General features: G+C 45.1%; 1 protein-coding gene across 1 annotated transcript in view; it reads right to left on the bottom strand.

Moving 5' to 3' along the window:
- Positions 1-26,566, bottom strand: part of MND1 (meiotic nuclear divisions 1) — a 440,846-nt gene that overhangs the window by 245,857 nt on the left and 168,423 nt on the right. The window contains exon 4 of the mRNA XM_085641689.1: positions 23,004-23,152. Coding sequence (XP_085497815.1) covers positions 23,004-23,152 — 149 coding nt within the window. The remainder of the gene's footprint in view (positions 1-23,003; positions 23,153-26,566) is intronic.

The following is a 26,566-nucleotide window of genomic DNA, read 5'->3' as shown; positions in this document are numbered from 1 at the left end:
ATTCTTATTATTAAAGAAAACTCCCAACTGTGCTATTTCTTTTTCGACTCTGCGTTTGTACTTCTCCACACCAAGCACTCAAACTATACTGCCTACCAGTATGGATAACGTGACTCCTACACTTTTACTCCTTTGGCTTATGTAACATTTCCTACACACTGATTTACACACGTATGATTGATTGTCTCTGTGTAATGTGTGTGTGATGCAAAGTGCTCAGACACCCTACACTGAGAGAGTGTGGTTATGGAGACTTGGTCACTGTTAAAGGGTGCTAGTGAGAGAATCCGTGGTGGAGGTGGTCATTGGGGGGGCGCCAACAAACACTGTCGCACAGGGCGCTACCAGCACTAAAGCCGGCCCTGATGTGACACTCTTGCTGGGGCACAGGTGTGTGAAAGGAAAGGCTGTAGGATCTCCTTTTTTGTAACACATGTATAACTGGAGTGGCGCTAAGACCAGCCAGGCAAAAACACTATAGCCTAATAATGTAATCAGTCACTAGCAGCAGGTAGCTAGGTATATTTCTGTTTTAGGCTTCCCCTTGCATTTTTCAACCTTGCTTCTTTACTTGGCTGGTTGGGCAGTTGTCCTCTACCCCCTCTGGAATGTCTTGTATAGTTAGACGTCAGAGGCTGTGAGTTTCTCGAGTTATTTTCTTATTTTTGAAAGCCATAGTCTCTCTGCAGTCAGGGGGTGTTGAGTTCTAAACTTAATTCCCATTTCTCTGCTGTAACCACAGACAAGATGACTGAGAGGTATGATCCATTTGGTTTTCTGATAAAATTTAGCAGCCTAACATTTTTAGAAAGAAATTAAAGCTTATGCTGAGTATACTCAGGAGTGTTGACATTTTAAACCCGTCTTCTGGAGGCCTTATCCCCCTATGGATGCACCCATCTCTCCTAAATGAAATTTCAAATGTAGGACTTCAAGGATGTTAGAGAAAAAGACAGGGAGGAAGTTCGATGGATGCATGGCTGGGGTTTCTTTATTTGGCTGATATTCAAATCTGGCTGCTGCTACAATTAAAGGAATATTATTGAGCGAACCAATCAAAGATGGCCATAATAATATGCTTGAACTTTTGTTTTAGCAGAGTTCAGACAGGAGCTTTATCACACACATATTCTGTATTGAGTATGTTTCTGGACTTTATGAACAGAAAGATACGTTTTAAACAGTTTAACGAGCATGTAATATTAAAGTGCGAGACAACATTATTAAGGAAATGCCAGGGCTACCAGTAGCTTTGAATAGGAGAATGATTAAATAATTTTCCCTGTATTGAGGATGACGCCTGGGGAGAAACATTTTGATACTTTATAGAGAATACTATACTAGAACAAGATTATTGGCAATAGGCAAGATAAAGAACGATCGATGCCTCAGAGGTTGTAGGCAGCAAGACTCACTGGTACATGCTGTGGGATTGCCCATGCATACCTGGATACGGGGACACGATTTACAAAACATTGTCGAGAGGGCTGGGACTTACCCTGAACCTTACTCCGACCTTAGTAATGCTGGGTATAATAATAATAATAATAATAATAATATGAAATTTATAATGCGCTCAGCTTACCCGGGGGCATCCCGGCACAACAGACCAGAAGGAGAGACTCAGCTGATCACTACTATGGAAACAAGTGGGTCTTAAGAAGTTTCCTGAAAGGTAGGATCTTGGGCTCTGAGCGAATCTTGAGGGGCAGAGAGTTCCAAAGAGAGACCACTTGCACAGAGATACGCCTGCCCCCAGAACGAGCTCTTCTTACTCTCGCTAACTGCAAAAGGTGTTTTTGGTCCAAGCGCAGCAGACGTGGGGGTTTGTAAGGACGGGCCATGTTAGCAAGGATGGGGGGGCCTTTGCCATGTAAAATTTTGTGGGCTGTACATAGCGCTTTAAATTTCACCCGCTCCTTCACGGGGAGCCAGTGAAGCGCTTTGAGGGCCGGAGCAGAAGACTGCCTTCTGGGAACATCCATAAGGACTCTCGCAGCTGCGTTTTGCACCTGTTGGAGAGTTTTGAAGGTCGCTTCAGGAGCACCGAGAAACAGCGCATTCCCATAATCGAGCCTCGATAGAATTAGGCCACGTATCAACAGCTTCCTTGCTGGATCAGGAAGCAGAGGTAGCACCTTTCGGGCTGATCTCAGTAAACCAAAGCAAACCCCTGCGGTCTTCCTGGCATGAGTCCTGAAGGACAGGTCTTCTTCCAACCATACTCCCAAGGATTTGATCTCCTTCTTGGGGGATGGTGGGTCACCAAGAGACCGGGGCCAGCAGCTCGCAATAATGGAGGGGCTGGAATTGCCCAGGAGCATCAGCTCGGTTTTACCTCCATTAAGCTTTAGGGCGGAGATAGACATCCAACGATAAACATTGGCAAGGCAGTCGTGTAACACCTCAGGTTGTTCCGCCAGCTGAGTGAGGCCCACCACCAGCTGAGTATCATCAGCGTAACTGATGATCTTCACCTCTGAGGGGGCGACCACTCTTTCAAGTGGAGTCATATATATATTAAATAGGGTAGGGCTCAGCGATGAGCCCTGCGGGACTCCACATTGAAGACGGATTAGGGCAGATTGCTCTGACCCTTCCCAGACTTGGTAGAAACGGTCAGAAAGAAAAGATCCCAACCATTTCAGGGCCGTCCCTGAGACACCTACCTCTGACAGACGTTGGAGGAGCACCTGATGACTCACGGTGTCAAAGGCAGCACTCAAGTCCAGGAGGATCTGGGGTAAGCAGTCACTACACAAACATGCATTATTGCTCTGCAATGTGGTGGCAGGTGGGCCACAGTCCAATGTTGGGGAACGGAGGCACCTCCACAGATAACGAATTGGAGATGAAACCTGGACTGGTGCATGCAGCAGGAAAAATGTGCCCATCAGTCCCATGGCGCTCCCCACAAATTTGAGACTGTGTGGGGCCAATGGGAGCAATTCACTGACAAAGAGGAAGGGTGCTTTTAGACACCACCCTGCACATTACCACCACTTGGCTTGAGTCCTGATGGACAGCACTTATGCATTCCCCTGTTGCCAGCCTTAGCTTCCGACAGACGAAGGCTGGCAACAGGGGAATGCATAAGTGCTTACCATCAGGACTCAAGCCGAGTGGCGGAGATACGCAGGGTAGTGTCTAAAGGTACACACGGCATGAAGTAAGACCCTTCGAACTGGTGTATTTATACCATAATTATTCACTTGGAACTTTTCCTGGACTGGGGACCCGGGTGGGTGAGGGGGTTTTCATACAGACTTCTTGTGTTTAATGTTTGTCAGATGGTTGCACAACTAATAAAAATATCTTTTAAAAACAGAATAATACTTTTCCCTGTATGGCTTACGTCTAACCCTAGAATGCTTACAAAGAAATAAAACAGTAGTACCATAAACAATTCTCTTGCTGGCAAGGGGTCCGAGAATACGAGCATATGTTTTCAGGATACCTCAAACTACAGTGTAGATATCTTCAAGTTCATGGGTGGGGCTCCAGTATTTAATGTTTCATTGGGGTTAGATATTGCCCTGCTTACACACAGTCTGAGTAGAGTTAACTAAAAATGGTTAAGAATTGTGCTTTTCTTTTGCAAATTGTTTGCAAGATCCTTGAATATCAGGAATTGGAAATAAACCTCCAGCCATCGATGAATGGCAGCAGAAAATGCTATGCAGGAAAGAGGAAAGAAAACTATCATAGGAGAGAACTCAGATTTGGTGAATATTCAATAATTGTCTTGACGAAGATGGATGAAGCACACTCCCTCTAAGGGGCTAAAAGAGTGGTCCGTGCAATGAAATGAAGAGGCCACTTGCTTTTATTAGTATTTTAGTGATAAGTATATGTTATATTGTTTTCTGTTTTTTATTTCACGTTTCCATTTTCTAAAAAAAATATATACATGGTTAAAATCTGAAAAACGAAATGCCAAATTTGTGAAAAACACCACATTTAGGAGTTTCCCTGGCATGTTTGCATTATTATCCCAGAGCCCTTCTAGACTGTTGTTGCAGGGACAGCTGTTAAGTTATTGGACAAGACTCAATCTGGAGCATATGTAAAGTAAAGTGGCTGCCTTATCACTGTTTTCCTTGTGGATTCAGTGACAGGGCCACTATCTATGTACAACTGAATGGTATTTAAATCTGGTTATTTAAAAAACAAATGTTTATTAAAGGTTTTGAAGTCAATGCCATTTAACAGCACTTGTAGCACATGTTCTAGGACGTTCGTAGGGTTACATAATATGCCAGCACTATGGCCAGGTCCAGGAATCTAGGGGATGCCTTTGATTTTTTTTGATCGCTGAAAGAGGCCTATGGAGAGGTGTGGCACCACGGCCAGAGCGACTGACTCCAGAGCGTGGGGCTCACGGTTCAATCCCCGACACTGGCGGCAGCTCAGTTTGGCATCATGTGACCCTGGGCAATAGCTCACTTAATCTCCCCGACGGCCCCCAAGCCTTGAAACCTTAAGGGGTGATATGTTCCGGCTTTACAAATAGGAATTACTAGTATTTATCATGCAAGTTCATGACCGCTGTCAATTACTGGAGGTGGGTTGTCACCTACTCCCCCAAAAAAACGTCAAGGAAGGACAAGACCAGACATATGGTGGAAATCGACGCCCGATAATTAACATTGTGGACAGTGGGCCGTATTAATGGAAAAGGTGGCCTTGATTTTTGCATGGGTCAAATATGCCCATTGTAGGATGGAGAATAGGATCAGTTTGAACCTGGCATTTCTCAAGACTATTAGTGGGTGTTCTAGGGCATGCAACCACTCCGTGATGGAGAAGGCCCTGCCAATCTCTTGCTCCCAATGATCACGAAGGACATTCAATGGATACATCGTGTGTCTGACCAGTATCTGGTAAAGCCATTTAATGATATGATGCCCCTTTCCCAATGTAAGTAGTATGTGAAGCAGCTTGTGCGTGGGGGAATCGTCCAGAGCAATGCACTATCACCAATGCAGGGTGTGGGTGATTGCATTGTATGTAAGGAAATGGCCTGTTGGAACTCCATTATGTTCCACTAGTTCATTGAACATGTGGAGGACCCCCATCATTGAAAAGATTCCCCATAAGAGGCAGAGTAGAAATACCATTCTTGAGAGGTCTATTCGGCCAGCCATAGAAAGTGGCAGCACGCCCTGAAAAGCTACTTGGGTGCAGAGCAATGCCAATGCACGCATGAGATTGCCATCTAATAAGTACTGATCAACGCAATAGACATGGATCCCAAGGTAGCGGAATGTGCCAGACCGCCACAGCAGCAACCCGTCACCAGAGGGACAATGGAATCTGTCATTGTATCATGAAAGGAGAATACGCACGATTTTTACCAGTTAACCCGCAGGCCAGTGGACTGACGAAAGGCAGAGTGGTCAGCATACAAGTCCTGGATGTATAAAAGCAGATATAGAGATACAGCATGCATTGGGTTGAAAAGTGGAATGCCTGAATGCTCTCCCTCTATGTGCATCTGGATCGCCACTGGCTCCTTTGCTACAGTGAATAGGAGCAGGGAGAGCAGGCAGCCCTGTTGAGTCCCCTTAAAGACCTCTAAATGTAAATGTTGTAGACTTGTAAAGCGCACAGCTGCCCCAGCAACGGGGCGTCCCGGTGCTGTAGACCGCTGGGGAACCCGTCCTGGCTATCCCTGTGAGATGGTCCCTTTCTGGGTATCTCCAAGGTGAAACCAGGCATCCCCGGCGTCTGTGGGGGGCCGTTGTAGAGATGAGGCAAGCTTAATGCCCAGAGTTGCCGAGTGTGTTCCTGGTTAGAGTAGGTACCGAGGCGAGAATTATCGAGTCCATTTTGACCCTGGTCCATGACCCTGCCGCGTCAGGAATTGAACCCTGGTCCCTGGCCGATTCTCTGCTTACGGGTCTGCCGCCTCTAACTAGTGAGCCACACCTCTCCACCATCCGCATCTGAAATTCGTTGACCCGTTCGGATTCAAACCAAGGATTTACATGTGGTTATGTAATAGAGTGTTTGGGTCCAGGATCATGGGTGAGGGTCTATGGACATGTTGTCTTGCTGGTTTCTATGCAAATACAAAAATTATCAGGAGATGCCCAAGTGTTTTTCTGCCCAATAATGGGCATCTGGGTTGAGTAGTCATCGGGTAATCTTTTATTCAGGTACAAAGTCATGTTGTATAAGACTAGTGGGCCTTCATCTTATCCCTACTGCCTTTTGTTTAGCCAGTGAGGGATGTTCAGGGTTTGACAATCAACAGCTTTGTCTACATACTGGCTTGCCTCCTTCTTAGGAGGACGGTCATTTGAAGTGTGGGAAGGAAGTGTGAAGTCACCCCCCTTTGCCCTCCAGTGTGGGGTCCCTCAGGGCTCGTCGCTGAGCCCTACTCTATTTAATGTATATATGGCCCCCCTGGAGGATGTGGTGTCTCCGTTCGGCTTTAACATCATCAGCTACGCGGATGACACGCAGTTGGTTGTTGGGCTCTCCCAATTAGAGAAGCAACCGGCGGTACTTCATTCCTGTTTGGAGGAAGTGTTTAGGTGGATGACGACTTCATCCCTTAAACTGAATGGCTCAAAGACGGAGCTCATGATCTTAGGCCACACGTCTTTTGCTCTGTCTCCCAGCAGTTGGCCTGACTGCATAGGGGTTCCTCCCAGCCCGAAGAAAGAGATCAGGAGCCTGGGGGTGTGGCTGGAGCAGGATCTGACATTTAGAACACACGCCAAAAAGACCGCTGGTGTATGTTTTGGTATGCTCCGGTCAGCCCGCAAGATTCTGCCACTCCTCCCAGACACTTCCCGTAAATTGCTTATACAGGGGCTCATCATCTCAAGGCTGGATTACAGCAATGCAATATTTCTGGGCGCGCCAGAATCTACGTTTAAGAAGTTGCAGCAGGTGCAAAATGCTGCAGCCAGACTGCTGACAAACGTCCCCAGAAGGCAGTCCGCCAAACCGGCACTAAAGGCGCTGCACTGGCTTCCGGTGCGTGAAAGAGTAACCTTCAAAGCACTCTGCATGGCACAGAAGAGTCTGCAGGGGAAGGGGCCTGCAATCCTGAGGAACATGATCCAACCCTATAAAGCAGCAAGGGCCCTCCGTTCGGATCATAAATTCCTCCTCCAGTCTCCTAGAGTAAGACGAGCCCGTACTGGAGGAAGAAGGTTCTCGGTGAACACGGCCTCCGCGTGGAACGCGCTTCCACTTGTTTTGCGGGCTGAGATTAGTACTCGGCGCTTCCGCAAACTTCTGAAAACGTATCTCTTCCCAGACTAGCGCGTCACGTGTTAGCCTCTGTTGGTCTTCGAATGGCGCTGGGATGCTCAAGGGTAACCGTGCGCGTTATAAAACTCCAAATAATAATAATAATAATACATACTCTCCACCTCATCCACCCCCAAGTCCTCAAATACAGTATAGTGTCCACTGGAGTCTAAACTATCGTACAGGCTTTGCAGTGGTGTGCCACTTGCACTAACATGCTTGAAATAAGGAGATTTGTTTCACATACATTTTGCCAACCTTCATGCCAGATGCTAATAAACTCCCTCGGTTCCCTCTCTGCATGAATGTTTTGGTGTGAGACCTTGATCACATCCTTGATCACATAATTCCAAGGTCTTCACAAAGAGAAGATTCCAAGACAATCCAGAGACGGGCTCTTCTAAGAATACAGGTGCCACTCTCTAAATTGGGTTGATTTTGAAACTCACTTGGGGACTCTAAACAATTGCTCCACACTCCCTACTACTAATACATATAGGAGGAAGAAGACTCCACTTTGTTCAAAATAGTATTTAATGAGAAGGATATAAGCCCTTCAACGAAAGAAAGGGCAAGCCGCATTTTACAAAGATTACATTTAGCACTATTAGATATTACAGAGCTCTAGATTGAACACATGGGCACTCTAAGCCATTTCCTAGCAACTCATGTGTCTGCTCTGAGAAAAACATGAGCGGTTTCTGCAGCAAATGCACAACTGACCCAGTACAATCCACACAAAATGGATAACCACACATCCAAAGGGTGGAAAACTTAGTACACAGGTTTAGTAACAGAGCTGGAAACTAGTCATTGTGTAGGCTATTGAGAAATCTAAAGCTTCCTCTGAAGGATTTAGCAACCTAGTTTGAAATGTTTGTGTGTCAAGTAACTTTTATGTACCCTAGAAAATGATTTATGTTCCTAAAAATGATCTACGTACAGAAAGAAATATGTTAATTGCCTTGTATGAATCTACATCTAAGTTTAGTGTCCGTCTGCGAATGCTCATGTGATGGTTGGCATCACATTGATTTTGAGTTAGTCACTGAAAGCAATCTTCGATATTTTCATTCAAAAATTTGTCTTATCTGCATATTTGTTTCAACAAATATTTACGCCGTTGCTAATAAATGAAGGAGTACAGAAAGAGTTGGTGCACCAAGTGAGCAACTGACTGTGTCCTTTTCTTGCACAAAACATTACACCTTAGTTTAGCAAAAGACCTAATGGGTTTTGACATTTCTGAATGGCAATATACACAAGGGGCTATACCTTATTAAGCTGTGTAATCACAAGGGGTATTCACTAAACCAAAAGATCACACAATTACTTGCTAGGATCTTAATTTACTGAATAACTAATGTTCAATCTCAAGCATTTTCCTTTTGAGTAGAGTTCAAATAGAGGACAGGATCAGAGAAGACAGGATTACAGACACAAATTGTTTTAGTACCACATGGTACAACATATTGTGTGTGGTGGCCATCATCGCCATGGGCTGTGCTGACCAACCATTACATTTAATAATACAGGACTACACAATGTAGACACACACAGAACCATCTTCAAAAGAGTGTTAAAAAAGAAAATCAGAACGGCGTACCATTCCATTTCAATGTTTTGTGCTCACTAAGTCAATCCAGACAAAGGGAGACCATAGGCAAATCAACATTGGTCCTCCTCCAAGTGCAAGACTGCATCCAGAACTGTCAAGCCAGATCCCTCTGAATGGGAACACAAGCAACCCCAGACCAGTCACAGGACTCTAGCAATACCTCACTGACGAGGTCTGATTATGCTGAGACCTGTCGGTGGCAGCTTGTGTGCCTGTTCAAAGGGAAGCACGGTTCAGGTTAACATTGTGCAATTATTGACAGCTGATGAAGGCTGGTGGACTGGATTTAAGTATGAACATCTGCCTGTCTGCGTGCTTGCATGCATATGTGCACACCTGGGTATTAACTAAAATGCATGTAGGTGCTATTACAGCAAGGAACACATACAAGCCTATCCTATGGCACTGCCAATGGTATCTCTCTGGAAACAGAATGTAAATGGGTTGCAAGGTTCGCCATTGTTTTAATGGTAATAAATGCATGAGACATAACGTTTCAATGAATGGAATGGATTTTCTAACAATATATTAAGTACATTTAAGGTGGAAAGGATGCTAACGTTTTTGATGCAGTATTAGTTACTCTATTGTTTTGTCTTTTTCGATTCGCTGAACTGTGTCCTCACACGTGCCAATATCATTCACTGCAGCCCCACCTGAAACTATCACACTGGAGCACGGAGAGGAAGTGCCTCCTCTAAAATCCAGCACACTCCACCCCAGGTAGCCAACCATTTGCACATGAACTAGAACCTTTACTGATGTTTGACATTTACTGTGTACAAGAATTCTGTACACATTATATGCCTGTAAGGGGAATTCTGGTGTCTCTCTATAGTTAACGTATGAGACTACCAAGAAATGTCTCTCCCTAAAACCAATCCTTGAAATCACCTTAATTAGCAGTAACCTTAGGAGTGAGCTCTAATTTCTCATTAGTTCCTCTGTTTACAAGCTGTCCCCCATAAGGAAGTGAGGCTATCATAGATTATTCTGGTGCTGAAGAAGCTCCTATGCCTTGCTAGGAGATTTACCAAAGTAAATCCCAAGTATCACACCTTTGAAAAAACAAATACAAATGTTCATAAAGACAGAACAGCTGGATGCATTGCAGGTAAGGCTGTGTCTGGAACAGACAAGAGAAGTAGTGATGTTGATCTCAGATGACTTAACGAAGGTCAGTGGATTGACTGAAACACTGGAATATATTAGCTCTATTAGCTGCAGTGAGACCACTACCTACAACAGATAGAACTGCAAGAAGTTGTATTCTATCTTTTCTACTGAAACAGCCAAATAGTCAAATAGTCAAGTTAGGTTCCGGTTCATAAGAGTTCATTAAGAACACCTGTTGGGTGTGACCGGATTCACTTTCATTATCCCTTTAATGCGAATGTACAACTATCAGCTGTCCAGCTTGCATCCTAGGCGATGATAGGTGGATATTCCTGCCCTTCTAGGAGAAAGTGACAACCCCAAAGATCAAAAGCAAACCTATTAAACAGATGTAAATTACTTCATTCAATATAATTGTCTTAAGCTCAGCGCTGGAAAGAATGGTTACCTTTTACCTGACCACTGGCCCCGCTTTGAACTCCGTGAAGTTTTTTCTTTCACTGCCCATAGCAATGCAATACCAAAGACATGCTTGTAGGGTGAATTTCATCACCTAACAGAACAACGTGACATCAGCCATGGTCCTGTCAAGGCTCAGCTATTGTAGCAAATTCGGCTATGTCACAAGAAAGAGGCCTTGTTTTGCCCATATTAACCCCTTGTGTGCCCCGCCCTTTCCCCGCCCTGTGCGGGGCGTTGAATTAGCGGGCGGGGTTCATGACGAGATAGTCTCGTCATGGGCACAGCGCAACCGCGGCCCATGACGAGACCATCTCGTCATGGGCACTCAAGGGGTTAAGATACCTTTGCTAGCTACCAGGTAGTCTAAGTATTTTTAAAACTGTGAACCGATCGCAGTACCTTTTATGAGACAGGACCATCATTCCACACTAACAAATTTCTAAGGTGTGTGCCATAAATTCAATCAACAAGGAGCTACAGAGGGAAAGAACAAACAGGTCACCCTCCACTCAATAAGCTATATATACACAAAAGACCTGTTCATTATAGGCTCCTCATCTGGAGGCTGATTGTATAAGTGGAGGAAAGGGTTCTTTAACACTTTTTTCCAAAACACTCCTCACTTTCATTCGAAGTAGTGTCCTCACACTCTACTGCCTAAATGTTCTATATTTATTAAAAATGTTCTCACATGACATCACCGTATCTCTATACCCCCTATACATATAGGGATGTACATTTAATACCACGTCAGATAAATATTACAACAATCTATGTGTAAACCTGGAAAAATGTCTATATGCAAAAAGGACAAGATGGCACCTCACGTGCGCACCACCAATGGAGCTTACTGATTGGTACTCACCAGCTATGCCCACTTTTCTCATCATTGGCAACCATCTTGCCTCAAATAATAAAGTTGTGTCCCAAAAAAAGTGCAAAAATGTATACCTAGTGTGCTATTTATAAAACAAGACCCCGTGATTTTTAAAATTGAAGTAAGTAGCATAATTACCATCTTTATTATTCATGTGTGCACTTATTCAAACTAAAAATTGGCTGCATTATTGCAAACCTTTAGGCCGTCATGTTTCATTGCCAATCTTAATTTAAGGCAATTTCGTCAGGGCTGAAGGGTCTTTAATCACCAATCAGTGACACTGGTATCATTCCATACAGTGACCTATGGGGGCCAAAGTCGCTCGTACCAGCCCTCCACTTCGTCACCCAGAGGAAAACTCCAAGCGTGAGTCCCTCATGCAGGTGAGTACGCTACTGTCATACACAATCGCCTCCTTACACCGGAGCGCGTTTCCTCATCCCTCGCTTTGTGTATATATAGTGTTGAATAAATTACCAAGAGATCATTTAGTGGAAACCTGGTTCCAACGGTAAGGCGGGAGAGCAGGAGGAAAAAGATGCACTATGGCGTTCTGGAACTTGGGCAAATGATTCAGTGGTCTTCGTACTGGAAGCCCTAATCTGGCATTTCATTTTAGGAGCAAATGAATCCTCGAGATTATCAGCCTGGCACGTAAGCAGCGTGTTTCAATTTAATATGCATTGTTGCGGATGCATAGATGAAAATCTATTCAATTAAAACATTTATGCTTTCACCAAGTATTTCCAAAACAATGAGAGAAAGTGCGAGTGATCCAAGTGAAAGTGTAGGAGAGGCTGCACGCTGGATATTTACACGAGTCAGCAGATTGTAAGGGCAGTTCTAAATTACTGAGATGCGTCCTATGCTGCGAAAGGGCTTTCTGATCTTGTCAGGACAGGTTCGCTAAGTGCTTGCTTGGCTCGTGAATTTGAAACAAGTAAGAAACCTGGGCAAGCAGGCGCTTGTGCAAGAGAAAGTCTAAGTGCCAGGAATAAGACATTATTTGAAAGCTCTGATCTTAGCAACTTAATCATCCAGCACTTGTTTTGAGGCAGATGACCTACATCTTCTAATTTCACAGGTCAAATGCTGAGTTCTTCATAACTTCGTGTGTTTCCAAAGAAAGATGCTGCTTAAATAGCATATCTGAAGTTGACCGACTTTATAGCACTCAAAAACGTGCATCCTATGGCGAAACTGACCCACGAGCACGTGAACGTTTACCATAATAATAAACAGCAGAAAATATACATTCCCAAGATCACTGCACAATCCAACCAGGAGACCCTTTGCTTGCATTTAAACTAGGGGTATGTGAAATTCATAATTCCCTTTCGCGGCATTTACAGGTTGCATAAATACGCGAAATTGATTTCGGGAGAATTAAGCGCAATTACACTTGATTATGCAACGTGCAAAGTCATCTATAGCCTTATATTTTACCTCATAATGCATCCTAATGTAAATTTTTGCCGAAACACATTTCGCGAAAGAAAAAGGATAAAAAAAGGCGCGAAAATCACAACTGCCGCAATGAACAGTCTCTGGAGTTCTGGTAGTTCCCATGCTGCCATGTTATAATTTAGCCAAGAGCAGCAGTGGAATTATGCAATTTTGAAAATGTCACGTAGCAAGCAAACTCAGAATTCAACAAATGACACTGGTGTAATGTAAATTTCAAAGGGTCCTAATTTAAACCCTTAAAAAAATGCAAGCAGAAGCTGCGGAGACCCAAATTCACTTTTTTGCACTTTACATAGAAAAACGCTCCGTAAAAATGCCCCTGTCAGTCAAACAAACACAACTCAAGTAATGGTCAAGGAATAGTTCAGACCCAGACTTTCAAACTGAAGAAATGGTTAATGAGCTTGATGTTTATGTGCACAAAAGTTGAGAAACAAGTCCTGTGAGGTGCAACAGAAAGAAAGATTCGAGATGAACATCTACACCCCACAAACCTACTAATTTTAAAATCCTACAGATTTTGAAATTCCACATCATACGGGCAAGTCGAGTCGTAAACACAATCTATGTCTGTTAAACATTTTTAACCCGTTCGACGCTTGTGACGGAGCGATTCAGTCACGTGCGTCGGTTGCGCTGTGCGCATGACGGAACCGCTCCGTCATGGCCCCGCCCGCGCACGGAATCTTCAGCGCGGCGCGGAAATCCGCGCCGCGCTGAAGGGGTTAAAGAGGTCTGCATTTGGCTAAATAAACAAATATTTAATCTTGCCCTTCGAGCAGAGGCTCAAGTAGATAATACTAATTCTCTTTTTTGTGGTAGGGTGGGTGAGCAGTTAGGCTCATCAGAGGGTAGTGCTAAGCATTTGTGGTACACACACAGGCAATAAATGATACACACACTCAATTACTAAATCCGAGACCAATGGTTTGTAAAAATAATACTTTCAGTATATTTATTTTATAGAACCAAAGATACTTTGTTGCATGTAAATAAGTTTTGCTACAATTACTTTTCAGGATAGTGGACAAAGTGTAATATCCAGAAATATAATATTATCCTAAAGGAGGAAACGCAATCAAATAAATTGCAGGTACGTAAATGACTTACAATCTTGTTTTTTAGGATAAAGAATCAACAGCAGGCAAAGTCCAGGTAAGTAACAAGTCTGCACCTCCGGCGGCACAGGTGAGGCTGGGTGCAGAGTACCAACACAGCATCGGGCGCCCAATGCAAACCAATGGGAAACCTCAAATTTCGGAAAAAGGCTGCAGGCTCAAGCCAGGAGGCCAGTCGAAGAAAACCTATAGGTGCACAGGTAAGTCAAGATGTTCTGGAACGTCGGGACACCATTGGTCATTCTCCCCAAGTCTCAGGGCCTCCGAGTGCAGGGGTGACTTTTGTGTAGGGAACGGCCTACAGGTGCAGGTCGCAGTTGTAGGGGGTCGTCGTGCAGAGGCTGCAGGCGTCGACGTGGAGTCCGGTGGGGGTCAACCCACGATGGACCCTTGCACAGAGTTGCTGGGGAACCTTCGCAGGACCGGTAGGCCACGTGAACTCGGGCATCGGATGCAGAGGTGGGTCCGGTAGGCGGATTCATGGTTCCTCAGAGCAGAGCTCTTGGTCTTTAAAGATGTTTTCTTCTGGACAGGTCTGCTATTCACTGGAGATTTGGAGTCTTTATGGAAGGCAGGCAGGCCTCCCAGGTTTCTGGAGGCCTCTGGTCAGTGGGACGAATCATGGGAGTTTGCAAAGTTCGGAATTTGCAGACTGGCTGGCAGGTCTGGGGCCAGGGCAGGCGTAGATGTTCCTTGTCATGCCAGGATCGACTTCTTAGTCCTGTTCTTTGTAGGTCGCTGTGAATCTGAGGATTAGGGCTCAGGGGTGCCCATAAATACTCACTTTAGGGGCATTACACAGATTAGTAGGGAGTAGCCAAAGGGCTACTTACCTTTAGGGGGACTACACCCTTTGTATGTCCACTCCCTTTGTGGAGGGGGCAGAACCCTAACCCTATTGCTAGTCTCCTCCAAACCAATATGGAGGATTCAGAAGAGAGAGGTTCACCTCAGCTCAGGACACCTTAGGGTTATTCATGGCTGAGACTAGACACTTCTCCTCTGCTTACTAATTTTCACACCTGACCTGCCACCAAAAGTGGAGCTTGGTCAGAGGGTGGCCAACTCCACTAGATGGAGAGGCCCTGGTCACCATAACAAAGGATGGGAAGCCTTTGAGGCTCACCACCTTTCTATACTGTTCCTGCTTGGGAGTAGGTGTGAAGCACCTCCACCCAGAGCAGGCTTTGTTTAACGAGAGCAAAAGGCTCCCACCTCAGGCGGTCAGAAACATGTCTAGAGATGGCAGGCTGGTAGCGACCCATCAGGCACACACGGGCGAGTTAGTAGGTTTTCAGGGGGCACCTCTGAGGTGCCCTCTGGGTGCATTTAAATATCCAACACTGGCATCAGTGTGGGTTTATTAAGCTGAGATGTTTGGTACCAAACATCTTGGAATTTAGTGAAGCCATCATAGAGCTGTGGAGCTCGTAATGACAAGCTCCCAGCCCATGTACTCAGTATGGCTTTACTGTACACTTATAATGTCTACGAATGGATCTATAGGGACATAACTGCTCATGCAGTTGTGCCTTCACATGAGGTATAGTACACCCTGCCTTAGGGCTGTAAGGCCTGCTGTAGAGGTGACTTACCTATGCCTCCTGCAGTGCTGGTAGGCCTTGCACACAGGGATGTCTGCGAGGTAGACTCTACACTTTTATCTGCACCAAAACATGCATGCTGCAGTGGCAGTATGCCTGCGGTTGGTGAGGGGTCTTTTAGGGTGGCAAAATACATGATGCAGCCCTTAGAGACCCTCTCTTGTCACAAGGCCCTTGGTACCACTGATACCTTTCACAGGGGGCTTATATGTGAGCCAGAGGTGTGACAATTGTGGAAACAATGGTACAGTTTTGGGAAAGAACACAGGCACTGGGAACCTAGTTAGCAGGAATCCAGTGCACACTCAGTCAAAGATGCATCAGAATCAGGCAAAAAGTGGAGGATAACCATGCCAAAAAGGGTACTTTCCTACACTCAGGATTACAAAACAACGATGTTACAAACCTAATATTAAGAGTAAACAGGTCTATAGTGTAACTAGACCATGTAGAAACTCCAATCAAATTTAAATTCGATAGACAATTATCAATGTAATGACCTTCCAGAAACCTATAACCAGTTACTTGCATAGGCTATGTTGTTCAGTTCTACTTCCTATCATATTTCTAGTTAGCAAATTGGCAAGCGTTCATACAACATGGCGCATCAGCATGAGAAAAATAGAAATTGCCATGTTTGCTCCTAACTCGTATTCTGAAATCAATCAGGGGGACACATGATGCCCCCAGCCTAGTGGCCTTCTAAGCCGACACATTTTGTGAAATTCCTTGGAGTTACCCTGAACTCACCATTCAGTGTGAACCCCAAATAAACAAGATTGTCAGGGCTTCCTTCTGCTGCCTGAGAAAGCTCAGGAGGGGAGGGGGGTTCTATTAAGGTTACAGGCTCTTCTGTATGGACAAGGCTAATACCTTTTACCTCTGGTAGTTTGAATAACTTATTTATAGTTTACAGCATAAACCACCGACTGGAGCTAGACTTATCCTTCATTTTCAGTTTGAATGTATCAAGGTGAGCTTCATTCAATGTTATTAGCTCCAGCGCCTAATTTGTGCCAATGGTTGCAGGTGGTGGGCACAGGAACCCATTTCAGGGGATAAGGACTTTTTACTTCTTCACTGGACTTTGACCCCCAACAAGTGTGAAAAGGTGGAAGAGGTAGAAAGAGAAATATATAAAAATGGTGACTAAGGGACATAGGATGGCTGCAAAAGAACCTGCAAGAGAGAGCTAAAGAGTTCGGAAGTGTGAGGTGGTGGAAGAAAGAGGTATAATGAGGAATTAAGATTTGGCATCCTTGGTATTCAGGAACCCCAGCAATCAAAAAAGGTTGCCAAGAAAAACTCTAGACGTCTGTACTTATTTATTTATATTTGCAAATTAAGCAGTGCAGTGCACTACATGAATAGAACCCCTTTTCCTCCACAGGAAACTGCATGCCTATCAGACCAGACACAGTCCATGCTTTAATACCCACACTGACATTCTGGAATACAACAGATATTGACTGGGTGGCTTAGCATTCTCCATGCAGAGAGCAACATTATGAAATCGTATTCCTGATTATCTGACCTTTTGTATTGCTCTAAAACATGACTGTTTCCAAGCAACTGAAATAACCAATGCAACAAGCTTTGGAGAAGCAAAACTTTAAAGCATCACAGCCTGGACCAACACTAGACCATTGCCTACCAATAGGTAATTGCTGTTTCCATACACCTGAGTCACCTGGTGGGATAAGACATCAGAAGAGCAAAGTCACAATCACAACAGCCTAGTACCTCATACCAGATGTTCTGGTTAACCAATCTGTATTTATCAAATTCACTCTCCCTTCTCTAAGCTGAACACCTCTCTTATTGTCATGTCCAGCACCTGCTCCTAGCCTCTAATCCACACAGCTGCAGGCATACTCAACCTGCCTTCACACAGCACTCAAGCACTGAGAAGCCACCCAGAATGGTTAGCTGCGCATCCCACTTACACAATTCAGACACATCACATACACTACTCTGAGCATTCCAGCACTTACATGTTACCGGCCTCCAAACTGCTATGCTAAGACTCCCTGCCTAGCTCACTTTCTACACCATTTCCTTCACATAGATCTGTTACGGTGCTACATAATTTTGGTCAATGAAGGCAAGATCTTTCTCTAGTAATCACGAAAACACCACCTGTCATGGTACATATATGCCGCGCAAGCCAAACATTTTCTCATCCATGCTCCCAGGATGAGATAAGGGAACTTTGGGAACAGATTAGTGGAAGTAATGTGCTATCAAAATGACATTCAGTGTATATCATTAAAATAAGAATATATATGAATGTGGGGTCTGTCCCTTCGGCCATCTCCCTGTGGGAGGCTTTTAAGGTAGTTCTCAGAGGGGAGGCCCTCTCCTTTATCTCCCATGCCCGGAGGCGCGAGCGGGAGGAGGTAACCCGGGTGGAGGCCGAAATTGCGGAACTAGAGGGTGACCTGGGGAGCGGGGTAACAGACGCCAAGTTGCATGTTCTGCACCTCAAGCAGGCGGCCTATAGGGCCCTCGTCACGGAGGCGGCCAGGGGCCTCAGTAGAGAGCAACAGGGGCGACTGTATGATGTGGGTGATAAGGCTGGTAAATTGATTGCGTGGTTGGACAAGAGGGAGAGAGCGAGTCGTGTGGTTCCTTTGATTGAGGGGATGGATGGTGTGCCTGTCACCGAGCCGGAAGCCATTGTCTCCTGCTTCGCGGATTACTTCCGCGAGGTGTACTCCCCGGTTTCTCCCTGCTCGGAGGAAGATTCCCATGCCCTGCTTCGGGACATCGCGCTGCCCTCCCTTACGGTGGAGGACAGGGATTTGCTGGACGCTCCTCCCACCTCGGACGAAATTGCCCTGGCTATTCGCTCGGTCGCATCCGGCAAGGCCATGGGCCCCAATGGTATCCCCATCGAGCTCTACAAGCTGCGACCGGATGTACTGGCGCCCCACCTGCGCGCCATGTTCCTGGCGGCCCACTCGCAGGGTTCCCTCCCGCCGGACCAGCGTCTGGCCACAATCGTGGTGATCCACAAGGAGGGGAGACCCCGTGAGCGGGTTACATCCTATAGGCCTATCTCGCTCTTGAACGCGGAGCCCAAAATCCTCGCCAAGGTACTGGCCAACCGGCTGGTTGGCGTGGTGGGCGATTTGGTCCACCAAGACCAATCTGGCTTTATACCCCATCGCAACACGGCTCTTAATCTGCGACGCTTGCATGGGGTGCTCGCGCGTGTCCCGTTTGTGTGGGAGCCGGCCATCTTGGCGTCCTTAGACGCCACCATGGCGTTTGACACGCTTGAATGGCCATACATCTGGGCGATGCTGGCGAAATTTGGATTTGGACCGGGATTCATTAGCTGGGTCAAATTGTTGTATTCGGGCCCATTGGCGCAGGTGGTGGTGAATGGGCGAGTCTCGGCCCCCTTCGCGCTGGGGCGGGGCACGCGTCAGGGTTGCCCCTTGTCACCGCTCCTGTTTGCATTGGCCTTGGAGCCCTTGGCGGAGTGGCTGCGGTGGCACCCCTCCATCCGTGGTCTCCGCTGGACCCCCGAGCATGAGGACCGCGTGTCCCTCTACGCCGATGATATCCTTTTGTATCTCGCCTCCCCGCGTAACTCGCTCATTGTCCTGGTTGATGTTTTGCGCTCCTTCGGTCGTAACTCAGGCCTTGTCATCAACTGGGCGAAATCCTGCGTGTATGTGCTCTCCGGGGAGGCTCCGGCCCTACCACGGGACTGCCCGATCCAGATTGCCTCCCAGGGGTTCCGGTACCTGGGTATATATATTACTCTTGACCCGGAGGCCCGCTACGAGCGGAACTTACTACCCCCCCTCCAGCGCTTGCGGGAGGACGTTGCGCGCTGGCGGTGTCTTCCGCTTTCGCCGCTTGGCCGAGCGGCCTTGTTTAAGATGATGTCCTTGCCGCGCTTTCTGTATGCGCTTCAGAACACTATGGACTTGGTTCCGGCGCGCTACTTCCGTGAGGTGGAGAGCCTGCAGCGGCGCCTGTTCTGGGACGGGAGGCCGCGTATTGCTCTGGCTAAATTGACGCTCCCGTGGTACGATGGGGGGGTTGCCCTCCCGGACATTAAACGGTATTACTGGGCCTCCCAGCTAGCTGCGATTAATCATGGCCTTTACGGGCCCGCCCTGAACCCGGCATTTGAAATGGACAAGATGCTCCTGCCCGGTGGCGACTACAATCGAGCGCTCTACTCTGGCGCGCCCGACTCCCGTCTGACGGGACCGACGCGTGTCATGGTGCGTGTCTGGCACGCGGCTAATGCAGCGATGGGGTGGAAGGACCGTTTGACCCGGGCGACACCGCTATATGCGTCTGAGAGGTTGGGCTCCCTGTGGACATCGAAGGGCTTCGAGAAGTGGGACACGATCGGAATCAGCACAGTGGGAGACCTCTGGACAAGGGGTGGATTCAAAACTTTTGAGACGCTGCGGACGGAATTTCAGCTGCAAGGCAGTGAGTACTTTCGGTACTTACAAGTCCGCCACGCGCTGGGCTCCGTCTTCCCTGATGTCGCGTCCATTCCGGAGTCTTCCCCCCTGGAGGACAGAGTGCTGGATGGCCATGTCCCAGACAGCACGATCTCCCTTATATATAAAAAACTGATCAACGACAGATCGTGCCTGCTGACTAGTCTCCGCGAGGCCTGGGTTGCCGACGGGCTGGAACTGGACGACGAGGACTGGATTTCCGCGGTGGCCTCTCCGAAGGAGGTGGCCATCCCGGCTCGCCTTCGCTTCGTCCAGCTTAAGATCCTCCACCGGGTTTACGTGACGGGGACAAGGCTTCTACGTATGGGCTTTGTTGGTGACGGATTGTGTAAGCGTGGCTGTGGTGCCTTGGCAACTTTCATGCATATTCTGTGGGAATGCCCACAGGTGGAGCGATTCTGGCGTGGTGTGCATGAGGTCCTGCGTGTGGTGACGCGTGTTGCGCTGTTGCCTGAAGCGAGGAGATGCTTGCTGAATGTGTGGGAACCAAATGACTATTCGGTCCCGCAGACGCGGTGGGTGACTCTGGGATACATGATAGCTAAGCGCGACATTGCTCAATTGTGGGGATCCCGGTGGCCCCCAGCGGTGTTGGCCTGGAAAGAACATATGGATTGGTGTATGTTTCGTGAAAAGGTAGTGTATGTGGCGAGGGGTAAGCCTGGGGCGTGGGTGAAAATCTGGGGCCCCTGGAACGCCTACCGCGGGGGTATTTGTGAGCCGCCACTGCTACCGGCCGCCTCACCAGCTCCGTCCCCCTAGCCGACCCCCTCCCCCAACCGCGGGCATGTGGTTCCCCTGTCCCTGATTTATTCCCATTCCCCTCTTCAGAGTTTGGCTGCTGGTTGGGATCCCCCACTTAAGGAGCACGTGCCGTCACTTTGGATGGCGGGTTGCCTTGCGGGTGTGGTTTTTTGTGTTGTTCTGTTTTGAAAAAAGGAAACCGTATTGTGGGCTTGGAGTTATGTGGCCTGCGCTATTGATATCTCCTGCTTTACCGATCTGCACCGCCAAGAGACTCTTACTGTAGGTATGTCATATGCTTCTGCCACTCTAGCGGCCGGCCGGATGGTTGTAGGCCCATACTTGTAACCCTTTTTAACATGTAATAAACGGTTTAAAAAAAAAAAAAAAATAAGAATATATATCAACTTGAAAGATGAGGTTCTCAAAAACGTTCAGGCGGTTATGGTTAATCACAGTATTAATTTGTAGACCTAGCCCTTTTCACTATTCCAGATTTTTGCCTTCTGTTGCTGAACCAGTTTTTGATGGCATTAGGCCTCTGTGCACTTTTTTCCTGCTAACCAGTACTAAAGTGCTTGTGCCCACTCTTCCAAACAGTGTAAAACTGGCCTACACTTAATTGGCACATTTAATTTAATTTGCAAGTCCTTCGTAAATGGTACTACATGTACCCAGAGCCTGAAAATGAAATGCTACTAGAAGCTGCAGCACTCATTGTACCATCCAATAACGTAGCAATGTAAAACGTGTATACGGCATGCCACTGCAGCCTGTAGTGCAGTTTTAAACTGCCATTTCAACCTGGCAAAAACACATTTTCCCACGTGTAAGCCTTCATTTGTAATATTTGTAAGCCAACTCTAAAGTAGGCCCTGAAGGCTCATAGGACAGGGTGCACTCTGTCTAAAACGTAAGATGTGTAATTAAGTTTGACATGTTCTGGCAGTGAAAAAAAACACTAAAGCCGTTTTTCACTGTTTTAACATGCATACTTATTCAGATGTAGTTTCACAAAGTTGTCATTGCGGACATCATTTTAGATAAAGCATGTATTTACTGTGTTAATCAATTTCTCAGCATCCAACATTCCCAGTACTGCAGGGTGAACTACTTTTTTCATTTTATTTGTTAGTAGCTTTCTGTTTTTGTATCATCTAATGTTGGCCTTCTCGCAACAAACCAAACTAGTTTGGGGCCATGAGATGGGGGAGGTTTTCCATCAATAAAGCTTTATTTTGTCATAAAGTTGCCAACATTTGCATATATTTACTTAGTTTGTATGACCATGCAGAGAATGAGAAATATTAATGTACTATCATGGCCAACGTGCTTGGACTGTATGGGACCAAAGAAAGATGCCCGTGTAAGAATGAAACATTGAAAGACAAGTCATATAAAAATAGAACTCACATGCTCTAGCATTGCACAGCTGTTCAACTCTGTGGGTTATTCTATGGAATCTATGCACAGCATCTTCATTCAGAAACCTAGAGTAGCCTAGTGTTACTGCTGAAACAACTGATATGACATTTTAATCAAAAATGAGGAACCGGGAGCTTTTGATGAGGTCCTGCACAACGCTCCTAATAAATAAGTAAAACAAAATAATGTGCAGTTCCTAAAGAGGGGGGAGTGAACAGGTCTCTTATGGATTGCCCTCACGTACCCCGAAGGATGTCATGCTTCATCATTGGGCTGTGCTCCTCGTCGGGCTGGCGATGCGAAGAGTTTAGGAGGACTCACTCCTGTAGACACTGGTCCTGAAGAATTGTCGATTGACCCGTTAGGGGCAGAAGGCAAGAAACAGGTCGACCACATACACATACTAGACCCTGTAGGATCATTAAATCCAGACAGGGTTATGCATTTTTAGGTAGGTTAGTACACCCCACGAATAGAATGTGTTCCCTATAGGGCAGTACTAAACCTATTTTAACCCACTACTGACACTCACTTCACTATCTAAACCACTTACCCTCACTCACCAAACGGCTGTCTTTTAAAAGATCTCCGGCAAAGAGCCCCTTCGCGGGAGCCCATCGGGCATTGTAGCCCCCAACATTGCCATTGGTTATCACACGGTCGATTATATAAATAAAGATATTTTTCAATGCAAAATAAAAATCAATCCACAAAAGCAACAGAATGACCAAGAACATATGTCGTCCATTTGACTCCATTGTTTTAAAATGAAGTATGCCTTATCACTCATTCCATAATTACCTGAGTTTCTAGGGTCTCCAACTTGAGCTTTCGTGCATGAAGGGCTTTACTTGGAAAAGCCCAAAAATAATTTGAAGTTCCAATTCTCTCTGTGTCCACCATGGCATCATCAACTAAGCTTTGTAAGATCTCTTTTACGGACATTGATGCTAAAATATGGAAAATATTAAAATTAAAAATAATATTTATGTATTAGTAATGAAGCCTTGCGAGTAAAATACCACAATATCACAAGTAAAATGTAATTATTTCAACATTGCATACACAACAATAGGAGTTTAAGCGGCAACTTTAATATTAAGACTCTTACTGAGACAATCAGACTACGTTTCTGCTACACAACTTTTAAGATCAAATAGTTATCCAAAGTGGTGAAAAACATTTGTCACATAACAATAAAAAAACATTAGTAGTACAAAATCTTACTTGTTTAGTCCTGATGACACACGGAATTTTATTGGCTGCGTATGAAAATGTTTCCATAAGGAGAAGATATGTGTAGAAATCTCACAAGCACTGACATCTTCACTGTGACTCTTCAATAATTGACTAAGCAACAGGAAAAGCTGTATTTACTTTGTAACAGCCTTGCTCAATGGCAGAGACCGGTTTATGTTCGGGTTCTGCAAGTGCACCCATGTGCAGAAAATTAAAAGGAGTTTAAGATCAGCTCGTTAAGAAACAGAGGGATATAATGACGGAGAGACTAATGAATTATACAATGCTGTTGAAACGCCAATATATGATGGAAATAAACCAAAGATAGCTTACAGAAAACCGCCCCCAAGCATTTTGTTTACCAGTGGATGACTCCTTGGGAACTATATTACAGGGAGATGCCAAAGAGTATGAAGGGACTATGAGTAATACATGCAGTGGATTTAATTAGCTTTGGAATTTCTAATCCAAGCAGATGAAGGTCGAGGTTTAGTCAAAGACTTAAGGATTTCAAATGAGAACATATTTACAATGATTCCAAACAGAGTATTACATCATCTTCAGTTGTTTCAGAATCAGGAGCTGAAAGCATAAACAATCACAGACAAAACACAATCATGTATGCATTGAAGATATTCAGAAATATGGAAGAAACAAGGCCTTGAGGAAAAACGAGAGTTTCAAAACAGAAAATGACACACCCAACCATTTATTGGGTTTCTTAGATTTCTTAGTATTAGGATACATAAAATTTAAATAAAGTGGGAAAATAGCCAGCACAGCCCTAAATTGAGAAAGACACACAGTACTGTTAAGACTGCAGGGTGAATTTCTAATCCCAGAAGGAATTTCTGTGGCAGTTGATTGACAGTTCATTTAGCCGAGATAAGGCAATAGGATCTGGATGAAGGGCTGGCAACCTAAGTCCACTCTCTTTAATTTCCACGGAGCAGCATGGACTGTTCAATAATTCAGTTGACATTACCATGAAGGAGAAGTTTAAGTTTTACTTTTACATCAACGGATATTTATGAATACTGCATAAAATTGCAAGCATGTTCTATTCCTCTCTGATGGGAACGTCAAAATCGAAGTGTGAAAAAGAGCGGGACAGCCACAGATAAATCCCAGCTAACCAAACAGGTTCCACAGAGAAGCGGGATCTTTGTTCCATTTTCCACCAAACTATTTTACATAACGCAATCCACACGGCTACATTGCTTATACGGACTACAGTTGCACTATTGAAAAATATTTGAGACTACTGTTCAGTGTTTCTGACGCCCTTTTTTATTCCAATGAGCTAGTAGAAAACCCTATTTAGAACAAGATTTACAACCAACCTTCCAGCCAGAAAGCAGGGATTTGGAAAAAAAATCGGGATCGATATAATTTGAATTACATTCCCATCACTTGATGGATTAAGATTGGATGGTTTTTTAAACCACCAACGATGCTTAGACATTTTGTGTAAGTCTCATTGGAGAATGGGGGTTGCATCCTGACTTTGACCATGGAAAATAAGTCTCTCTTTATTTTTGGTACGCACAAAAATGGATTGTGAAGGGCTCTTTCTATGGTTGAACTCAGCTTACAGAACTTTTATATCTGGGTGTTGGGACACTTTACTGAGTTAACGTTCTTAACTGAATATACCTGTGATTTGTTGGCTGAATGCACTGGTTCCTCTTTACCTTAAAAAATATATTTATTTATTGCGTATTAACTCTTGGTTAATGTTCTGTTGGAATGTGTTTATTGTTTTAATTGGTTTAGAGACATGGACATTTTGAGGAGGGTAGTCTGTTTTTCATGTCTATAGAGTTAGTGTTAATTGTGTTAATTGCCTTAAAGCTTGCATGCCCAGCACCAAGTGCGCTATACTGATAATAAAGAAACATTGACAGCTGCCCAGTGAACCCTTATGGAACTGCGAGTCAGGCTTTGACAAATGTATGCGCTACTGGAGTAATGTTTCTTCCTTTCATATCACAGCTCCAATTGACTTCTTCACATCAGATGCAAAGTATTTTCCACTTGAATGTGTATGATCTGGTGAAAGGCATGGAGTCCCCCTTTAAGATGTTCATACAATCTTGTGGTATATTTACGTATCCAAATTCATAAGTAGGGCAGCCAGGTTCAGAAATTATGTTATGCTCTATTACTCTGCATTGCATTATTGAAAGAGGGTTGCTTTTGCATGGCAAACGTTCATGAGGTTGTTCTGGCATGCAAATTAGATCAATGAAACACAAATGGCATCGCAAGACTGCTTGATAACTGAAGATCACTCTTTTTTATCCTGTTACAGCTTGATAATTACAAGATCAAGGCCGGTTGTGTGAAAGCAGAATCAGATTTTTTCTTTTACCAGTTCATCAAAAGTCTCTTGCATATAGATCTGGCCTTTGGGTATCTGGATGCTAAATATTTGTGTTTTTTGTCTTTCCTTTCAACAAAAGGTTTATGTGGAGTTTTCGCAAATGAAGGAAGCCAAGATCTAGAATTTAGTTGCAGATGGTAGATTTATTACCTTCTGTCATGACTCCGTTTAGAGAATCGAATAGCTCGCTGCGCACTCCTGGCTGGTGGATTGCTGTAATCGAGACATCTTCTTTGTCTAATCCTAAACTAGTTTTGGTCTGTTCTTTCCTTTCCCCTGGGTATGGCTACACTCTGTTTAGTGAAACAAAGGGAAGGCTGGCCAGGGATAAGCTTAATTTGCCAGTGGTAGGGAAGGTATCTTTCGAAGTTGGGAAGGGGCTGGGTAAAGCCCTCAGGCTGCCATTTGTAGCTCTAGAAGGGACTGGGTTCAACCCCCAGACCAACCTGCTTAAGAGAGAGGACAACCCTCCCGACACCTAAGGTCCTTTTGTCTACTGTCTAGGAGGAATACAGACCACAGACCACAAATAAGCCATTAACAGTAAGGTGATAATGGACACTGACAGGCACATTTGGCTTAGTCCAAAAAATGACAACTTTCTAAAAGTGGCATTTTCAAAACAGGAATTTAAAATCTAACTTCACAATTAGAGATGAGTTTACATTACTATTAAAATGGGCGGAAATAGAATTTCCCTAGCTGTTCTCTAACTGAATTTTGTACTTATTAGGCGTAA

The sequence above is a fragment of the Triturus cristatus genome, chromosome 2_2 (assembly GCF_964204655.1).
Source record: "Triturus cristatus chromosome 2_2, aTriCri1.1, whole genome shotgun sequence".
Lineage (NCBI taxonomy): Eukaryota > Metazoa > Chordata > Amphibia > Caudata > Salamandridae > Triturus > Triturus cristatus.
This window is presented reverse-complemented; position numbering and strand designations above follow the sequence as displayed.